General features: G+C 35.2%; 1 protein-coding gene across 4 annotated transcripts; it reads left to right on the forward strand.

Moving 5' to 3' along the window:
* The first annotated feature begins 1,450 nt into the window (after positions 1–1,450).
* Positions 1,451–8,630, forward strand: LOC113699228 (uncharacterized). Of its 4 annotated transcripts, none has more exons than XR_003450381.2 (6): positions 1,486–1,926; positions 2,476–3,516; positions 7,244–7,653; positions 7,876–7,945; positions 8,174–8,311; positions 8,403–8,630. XR_003450381.2 is itself a non-coding variant. In XM_027219434.2 (5 exons), the coding sequence occupies exons 2-5, from the start codon at positions 2,669–2,671 to the stop codon at positions 8,232–8,234; spliced, it is 1,389 nt and encodes a 462-aa protein (XP_027075235.1). In that variant the 5' UTR covers positions 1,451–1,926; the 3' UTR covers positions 8,235–8,630. The 4 variants fall into 4 exon arrangements, 2 of the variants coding, with proteins under 2 accessions (XP_027075235.1, XP_027075234.1); XR_003450382.2 differs by having other exon boundaries at positions 8,427–8,630; XM_027219434.2 differs by having other exon boundaries at positions 1,451–1,926; positions 2,669–3,516; positions 8,174–8,630.
* Positions 8,631–9,191: the final 561 nt, after the last annotated feature.

The following is a 9,191-nucleotide window of genomic DNA, read 5'->3' on the forward strand; positions in this document are numbered from 1 at the left end:
ACCACTACATAGCCATATCAACCTCAAATTTAAAGGTAGCCTCTGGTATAGCATTGTCTAGGAAAGGCATTAAAAGAGAAAAGTTACAGTGCAAGTATAATCTTCTCTCTCGCCATATGTTCGTCTACTGAATTCCTTACCACATAGTATGCCACACAATAAGAAATCATGCATTTGATGCGCAAAAACTACAGCTGTTATGAGTCTATTTTATAAGATAAGCTGATTACCATGAAAGTCTCGAATGATAGTACCAAGTCCAGCATAATATGCACTTTGAGCATTATATGAATTAAAATGCAATTTACTCTACATATGACCTGTACCAAAATTATTCATGTTTGACTAAAACTCAGCCAACTAACTAGCTCAAGTAATCAGAAATTCAAACAAGTCAATCTTAGGTTGCTTATCTCAGTCAACTAGTCATTTTTATCTTATCATAACTAGTTCCGCAACCATAGATTCAATCAAATGATCTTATCGAGTTTGGGTTGAAAAATAATTTTGATACCTTGATCTAGACCTGTACCCGTTTACTCTAACAAAAAAATGTGTTGGATACGGAATATAGGATACCGACTCGTATCCGAACTATATATTAATAATTATAAAATATAAATATTTCTAAATATATTCTTTTACCAAATTAACAATTTAGTAATGACTTTGTAGATTGATTTGTGATTAGTTTTGGATTGACTATTGCGAGTAATTTGTGATTTAACTTTGTAATTTGATTTGTTTAAGTTTGGAGATTGGATTTGTGATTGGTTTTGGATTTAATTTTGGAATGTTTAAATTTGGACCTTTTCTTTCCGGGTAGGTCCGGATCCGACCCGAAATTGATCGATCCCAGTTTCGGGACTCTAAGGTCTAGATTCGTCGGGTATACGGATAGGTTCCGAGTCCACTACATAAAAACGGGTTCGTGTCCGAAATTTTTGTAATTTGATTTGTTTAAATTTAGAGATTGGTTTTGAATTTAATTTTGAAATGTTTAAATTTGGACCTTTCCTTTCGAGTAGGTCCGAATTCGACCTGAAATTGATCGGTCCCAGTTTCGGGACTCTAAGGTCAAGACTCGATGGTAAAGGGGCAGTTTTATCTCTTAGGAAATTAAGTGAGAAAAGATATTGCAAATATGGAGATCTAAATGTACGTTGCACCTGTGCGAATCACAAAAGGAAACCCTTAAATTAAAGTAAGGAAAATTTGCCAATTTGGCCTCTTACATTTTCAAAAAAAAAAAAAATTTTTTTTTAGTCTCTTACATTTAAAATCAATCAAAATAATTCCTTAGATTTAAAAATATCCCCCCATCTAGTTCTAAAACTTATTTTTTATATTTAAAAGATTATTTTGCCTAATTTTAAATATGAGGAATTAAAAAAGTTTTTTTTCGAAAATGTGAAGGGTGAAATTGGCAAATTTCCCTTAAAGCAAATTTAAAGAAAAAGACAAAAGGAAAAAACCGAGGAAAAATCGAAGTGAAAGAAAAATTTTCCTTTGCTTCTGCTTTGACTTTTCCTCCCCCAAGCAAAACTGCAAAAGAAGAACCCTAACTTTATAATAATACATATATTCCCTGGTCAATAATCAATTGGGCCCTCTCCATTTTTCCTTCAATAATTATTCTTTAAATAATTCTCTCTATCTTTCTGTCTCTGTTAACTCAACGGCGGAAGAAAGAAAGGCAAAGAAAAGCTTTTATGGATTTGAGATGCAAATTCCCTTCTCAGTCATCATCTTCATCTCCATCTTCATCCTGGGCTGTAATCCTCCACGCACCGTCGCAAACCGTGATCTTACCACCGTCGTCCGATCAGTTGACTCCTCGGATACGAGATTTTCATCGTATTACTGAAATACCTTAGTGCTAATTGCATTTTGATTTCGCCAAGTCAAGCAAAGCATATTTAGCAGGTATTTCTTTTTCTTTTCCTGTTCAATTTTCTTCTTGTAATTAGTTTATAATTAGTTTTTTTTTCATCGGTGATTTTTCGATGAGTAATTAACTTATGATTGTGTATTAAATGTTTACGTGTTTTATCTGACTAATTTTTAGTTAGTTCACGAATTTAATGTACCTTATTCAGTAGCTTATAATAGTATAATTAATGATTACGTGTCTAATCAGATTATAATTTTCTAGCTAAAATGATAAACACTGAAAAACTAAGCTAACGCAACCTTAGTGGAAGGATCAGTTTCTGAACGGTTATTACAATTTCAATGCAGACGTTGAAATAATGATATTTTTTTCAAATTTTCCATTTTTATTCTTTTACCGTTTGATTGGAGGATTCAGTTTTTTCACAGCCTCCAATTTTTTCACAGCAATTAGTTTTCGTCTTTCTTTTTTGTCTATGGGTTGATAAAAATTATTGCTTTATTGTCATTTGTATCAATTAGTTGATCAAAAGCTTCATTTTGTGTTATTGGAACTTCTTTTGTCTGGATTAATATCTTCAGATACAACAGTGACAAAGACGTGAATTTTGCCTTCTTGAGAGTTCTGAAAAATTGCATAAACTTTGGGACAAAAAAAGGAAGATAGTGCAGGAAGGGGGAGGGGGGCTGTTGCATGTGTGTGATAGGATGGTTTTGAGAATTTCTGTCATCTAAGATGACTATTTCTTCATGTGCACGACCTCTGGATGCGAAGATGTCGTGGAGGAGAGGTAAAACATCCGGTTGGACTGCATTTGACCTCGAACATCGTCGTAAGCAGGGTCTTGAACCTGAAGCAAAGGGTGAATCTTTTCCAGAAATATCAAGCTCAATGGACCAAGATCAGAAAGCCTTGACAAACACAGCAAATAAAACTGCATTGGATAAGCCTTTTGCATCTCTACTACAGGGTGCTGTCAATTTTCCGATTAAGCAGAAATGCAGTGATATGGATGAACAGAAATTCCAGGGTGGCAGCTCTAGTGCGTCTGCTGACTATTTAAATGCAATGAATGGTGTCAAAGATGCTTTTGAGGCAAATGAAATGCTTAAGGAGCTCCATCCTTGGGCAGACCAAAGCTTGATTGAGGATGTTTTGGCTGGTGTAAACTATGATGTTGATAAGGCCTCATCCTTATTGAAAATGATGGTTTCCTATGAGCAAAGTTACAATGATGCTAAAGTTATTGGAACTGAAGAATTAAAGTTCAATCATAAGGAGTCTCTTGTGAATGAAAATAAGTCATTAGCCGAAAAGGACACAAAACTTGCTCAAGTGAGCTGCTTTCTTGAGGGTCACGTGTATAAGAATAATCAAGATTTGACAGATGAAGCCGAAAAGGACATAAATCTTGCTCAAATGAGCTGTCTTCTTGAGGGCCCTGTGTGTAAGAATAATCAAGATTTGACAGATGAACATACTTCTTCCAGGAAAATGCTTCTGCATGATGTCTCTGCTACAAAAATGATTCTGAATTCTATCAAATATTTACCCATTGAGCCTGAATGGGAAGAAGATGATCTTTACTTGATTAAAAGAAAAGACGCACGAAAGATGATGAGGTTTGTCTTAGCTGATACTTTTATTCTTCTGGTATAAATTTAGCTGCTATCTGCATTGTCAACCTGATTTTTGTTTTTACTTCAATTATTTGTAGTACTTGTAATAAGGATGCTTCTTTCCTTACTCTTGTGCTCATATAAAAAATTCAGGGAAAAAAGGTATAGAAATCCTGGTATAAAAAACGTATAATTGAAATGCTCAATTATAGCAAATTGCTCATCAGAACCATTTTCTTGCTAGAATTTTGGGGTTGCACTTTGGATGGCACCTTTTAAACTTATCCTTGCAACTTATGGTGCTCTGGAATATTAGAGGTGTTATGAATATGATGGAGATTGCAGATGCGGAAGATAATTGGTAGCCTAGTTTTGTAGTTCCTGCTATCTGAATATGTTTTGTGTTGAATTTCTAATATTTGTTGTTTGACCCCTCTGTAGTTGTATGAAGTAAGGGCAGGGAGATTACGTTTGTTTAATTCATTTCCTCTGGTCCTTAACGTGATATCATGACATCTAGAGTCATTTTGTTGTTTAATTTAGTTTCATATTCATCACTGAAGTTTAGAGAACATGAATAAGCAACTTGAATCACATTAGAACTCTTGATTATACAATGGGTAAGGGTGTGTCATACTTGAAATTCTTGCCTATGGATATGCATGTACATCTTGCTATTTCTCTGATATAGGTTTCCATGGCCAAGAACTTGCCTTGCCATGCATAGTTTTACTGAATCAGCTTTCTTTAGATCATATTCTTTTGTTTGAGACAGTGTTGTGATATTCTTTTACATTTCTAAAATCCTGCTTTTAAAGTCACAAAGAATGTTACATGACTAGCAATTTATTTATATATTTATTTTTCTGGTGTGATAGCCTTCTTTTATCAGAATGTTTTTTGCAGTTGTGATATTCCACCTTATGCTGTTCTTAGATGCTCATTTGTTTTGCTTTTAGTTTTCTTATGCTTGTATTTCACAAGAGTCCTGTGCTATTTCTTTTATGATTTTGTTATCTAGGTTTTCAACTTGAAATCTTTTGCATGTGAAACAGTTTGCAATATTTTTAATTTGCGAGGATATTCAAGAATTTATGTAAAGAGGCATTTTAGAAACTGAAGTTAACACTAAAACCTTAGATAACTAAGAAAAGGGTGACCGAGAGTATATCTATACAATATACAAAGGGAGAGCAACACTGTGTGATGCAAAAACACACATTGTCATTTTTTAAAAATTTCTAATCTACCCTTAATTATAAGGGTAAATTCGTCCCAATATATTCCAGAAAAAAAACTCCCCACAATTAGCAAATAGTTATCCCTTTGAGATCAAATTACAACTTTCTCACACCGGCTCCCTCACATTCCCACTTTTTTCTCTATGGTTTTTTAAATACAATAACCTCCTCTAAGGTAGTAACTATAGATTTTTCAGATAAATACATGCATGTCTACAATGATATGTAACTTAATGTGAAAAAAATAATTATGCATTTTCTTATAAGCAGAGGGTGTGCCGAAAGCACTAGTATCAATAAAATGATAATTTAAGTTTGTTAATGTTAGTAGCAAGTATGCCAAAATTGGAAGATTGTGTCTTGTGTTTGACAATTAAGGGTGCACATAAACCGTAAAAAAATGAAATATCAACCAATTTCATAACGAATTAGGAAATGTGAATTGGTAGTTAGGTGTCTGTATGTGTGCGTGCGTGCGTGTATAGCCAAAAGGTACAGAAATGGATTTGGCTTTTTTTAAGTTCAAAATTATCAATTTCAAACTAGGAGGAGAGAGCCCGTGCAATGCGGGAGTTGGGTGCCCGTGATTGAAGGTAGTGAATAATTATGGTATGGAGATAGTTTTATAAATTATTGTTTGATGATTTGTAATATATCTCGACTTGAATAGGATATATAAGTAAAATTGTGCAGAAACAGTGGCATCATTGTTTATTGAATCATTTGAGTTGATGTTTTAAAATGGATTTCACCTAATTTTGTAAAATGTTTTCTCAGCAACACATATATCAAAAAAGGATATTGTGATCAGTCTACTACTTCATGTCCAAGTTATTCAACAGGCGGGAAAAGTAAAGTTAGTTGAAAATGAATCCTAAAACACATACCTTAAGTTTCATTCCATCATGTGGGGTAGAATGCTATAGTAGAGGAGTATGGCTCCTTTGTGCCTAGTTTCATAAGTTTCAGCTATAGATTATATGCTTTGCGGTTGCTAAAATTTATATATATATTTTTATAACAAACAGCTTTGCATTTAATCTATTGTAGAAATTTTTTGTAGCGGATACCAATATTTACATATATATAGAAGATGAAGAAAATCTAATGGAAGAAGGTAGAGAAGTAGCTGTTAGAATAAGTCTGCATAACTGTCGAATGAGATATTAATTCAATCACAAAAGTCCCTACCACAGCAAATGCTCAAATGGCAAAAAAGGCACTACTCTTACATTTAATGGTGAAAACAACATTTAAGTAATTACAACAAAATGAGAGCTAGAATGACTTGTACCCAATGCTCCAATCATAGTCCAAACATTCTCATATTTCTCAACTTCCCTTGACCTTAAATGTCTGAAAGGTCATCTAAGGAATTACAACAAATTCAAAGCTGTCATGACTTGTACCCAATGCTTTAATGATACCCCAAATATTCTCATATTCCTAAACTCTCCCTAGCCTTGTGGTTGAAATTCAAGCACAACCTTTGACCACAACGCATTCTTATATAGTATAAGGATTCATTAGTCATTAGGGATTCATTAAAGTTGGTGTCCACATTTGGTACCATATATTAGTAAAAGTATATACGTATGTGTGCACAAATACACAGAGACATGTATATATATTTATATATGTATATATATATATATACATAGATATGTATATATGCATGAATAAATATGTCACACAGACTGTCAGACACAGCCTAATTCTATTCCGTTTATATCGCTGCTGATACAGTTGTGTTCTCTGTCTCCCTTAAACTCAAAGCTCACCCATGGCAACTCACAGCATGCACTCAAAGCTGATGGCCTTACCTTACAGCTCTTTCCTTCTTGTCTGCTGTCCTTTGCATAAATTTGCTGTCCATTCTCTTGCCAACTTGCCACTGCCGTCATTCATTGACCTCGTCTGACTCTGCCATGTTGCACTTCCTGGTTTATGGAAGGTAGACTTCTGTACTAGTATATGTACTTGTGCTCGTTTCTTGATGGCTGCTCTTTGTATTGATCTCTTGATGGTCAACGTGTAATGATAAGTTATTCTAGTTTGATTTAATAAGAATCTGGTTTCTGAGCCCCCAATCTGTGTAAACTCGACAGCTTATCAATAAAAAGTATGAAGCTTAAAAAAATGGAATCTGGTTTCTGGTAGTATTTCTTTTTTTATTGCACTGATCTTGTAGTGGTTCTTTTGAAGCTGAACTGGCATTGGCAATTATTTTGTAACTTCTGTTGTTGATTAATGGGTTACAAGGAGGTTTTCCTGAATGGAAATTATTCTGTTGAATTGCATTGGCATTGGCAATTATTTTGTGAACTCAGTTCTTTTGGTTTCTGTTTTTGTAGATACCTTGTAGCGTTAAAGTTTGTACCCTCCTAACGTATATTGAGCTATGCTGAAGTTTAAGTTTCTGTTTTCAAGATTATTTAGCTCACTGTCCATGTCTATGTACTCTATGTACTTTTCTTATTCAAAAACAGTTCAGCATCCCGGAATTCTAAGGCTGCCAATGAAGCCTATCAGAGAGGAGATCACTTATCTGCTCAACTCTGTTCACGAAAAGCTCGTGAAGAATGGCTGACTGCTGAACGATTAAATGCCAAGGCAGCAAAAGAAATTCTGAGCATCAGGAATTCGAAGAATGATGAGTGGACATTAGATTTGCATGGTCTTCATGCTGCAGAAGCAGTCCAAGCCTTGCAAGAACATTTGCAGAGGGTTGAATCTCAGATGCCTACAAAACAGCTTGCTTGTGCTAGTAGAGTCAATGCAACAACAGGCATTGTACTTTCCACAGTTCCTGAGGTTGCAATTTTTAGGGATTTGGATAAGTGTGGTAGCCAGATTCCATCATCTAGGACAAGACCAACATCAGTACAAGTAATAACAGGTACTGCTTCTGCTTTAAATCAATGCATATGTTGAGTGTGTTTAATATTCTGGTTTTATGCATGTGCTTGCTCTTCCAATATACTATGTAAACAATGCGCCTGAATTTCCTTATGAAGCATGCGGACCTCTTAATGAAGTTTAAGTGGTTTAAGCCATTTGTTTTAGTTAGAAAGGATGATACTAAGTAATGCAATATGGTACTTGTGATTAACCTTTTCAGGAAAAGGCAATCATAGCCGGGGTGAAGCGGCACTTCCTGCAGCCATTAGGAGCTTCCTTAATGAAAATGGGTAATTCTTTGTTTCTTCAAAATGAGTGTTAGGAGAAAGTCTTTAGGTACTGTTGTTTCTTGTTTGTTTTCAAGTAGCTACAGTTTATTTTCGTTTTGCCTTACGGAACCTGCAGATAGCATCAAATATTCTTAGGATGTGTTCCTTCAAGTGCAAGTTTGGGTTTTGGAAGGGGGGTGGGGGTGGGGGTTTGCAGTTCAAAAAATTAAATTTTGTGTTGCTTTGCAGATATCACTATAGTGAAGCACGACCTGGGGTGATTGAAGTGCAAGTCAAATTCCGGCGATGATGAGCATTGTGCATTGCACAAGCTTGCAACAAGGGATTTCTCCTCCTCGCCTGATATGTACCATAGATTGGTCTTAGGTATTCTGCATTAATTAGCCTTCTCTTGTATATACTGCTTTATGCACTATTCTGTTCTTTAAGCTAAATAGTTGCTAATTGTACCGTTCAGATTGATTTCAATGAACTTTTACAGGGAGAAGTAGGCAGCATATTTCTTCTTCATCTTGCGTTTCTGTTGTTTGCATACAATGTGGCTAAGAAGCTCCTTCAGACCTAAGTACCTAGCCCGAATGGTGGCCACATGTAGTATATGCTTGTGGAACTATAACAAAATTGATAGTGTACAGAAAGAAGGATAGTAGTTGCAATGAAGATTTTTCTGGATGTTTCTTCGGTTTGTGGATCTTCTTTGATGAAGTTTGCTTTTGCTCGTGCTAACTACTGCACACCTGTGTATTCGACGATCACCTGGAGTCTCTAGCCGCCCTTAACGCACCCTCTGTGCAAAGTAACTGTCTTAGAAATGGCTGCCATTGCATAATGGCTCCTTAAGTTTGTTGCGAAGTAAACTAATATCATCTTGGCATAAGTTCGCTAAATTAGAGGATTAGACTAATTCTCTTGATCTCACGGAAACGCTTAAATCAAAATTGCCTTGGCAGAAGTACCCTAAATGAGAGAGGGTTAACAAATATGTTCTGGCTGAGTATCCTAAATGAGAGGATTCGATGCTACTTTTCCTGACAGACGGGAAATTAGCTTTGACACCCTCTTCCAATGCGTCCCTTGGTGTCCGTTGATGTCTAGGACCTTATCAAGTCTCGGATATTGCAATATATATATATATATATATATATATATATATATATATATTTGTCGAATACGATAGATTTACACTACCCTATATTGGGGAGGGGGGATTTGAAAAAGTCCAATGACAATCCGGTGAGAACTGAGC

This window comes from Coffea arabica, chromosome 7c (assembly GCF_036785885.1).
Source record: "Coffea arabica cultivar ET-39 chromosome 7c, Coffea Arabica ET-39 HiFi, whole genome shotgun sequence".
NCBI classification, from domain to species: Eukaryota; Viridiplantae; Streptophyta; class Magnoliopsida; order Gentianales; family Rubiaceae; genus Coffea; species Coffea arabica.

Coding starts and splice junctions, on each gene's coding strand:
- LOC113699228 (XM_027219433.2), top strand. CDS start 2,630: ATGACTATTTCTTCATGTGCACGACCTCTGGATGCGAAGATGTCGTGG. Junction 3,517..7,243: donor GACGCACGAAAGATGATGAG/GTTTGTCTTAGC, acceptor ATTCAAAAACAG/TTCAGCATCCCGGAATTCTA. Junction 7,946..8,173: donor AGCTTCCTTAATGAAAATGG/GTAATTCTTTGT, acceptor GTTGCTTTGCAG/ATATCACTATAGTGAAGCAC.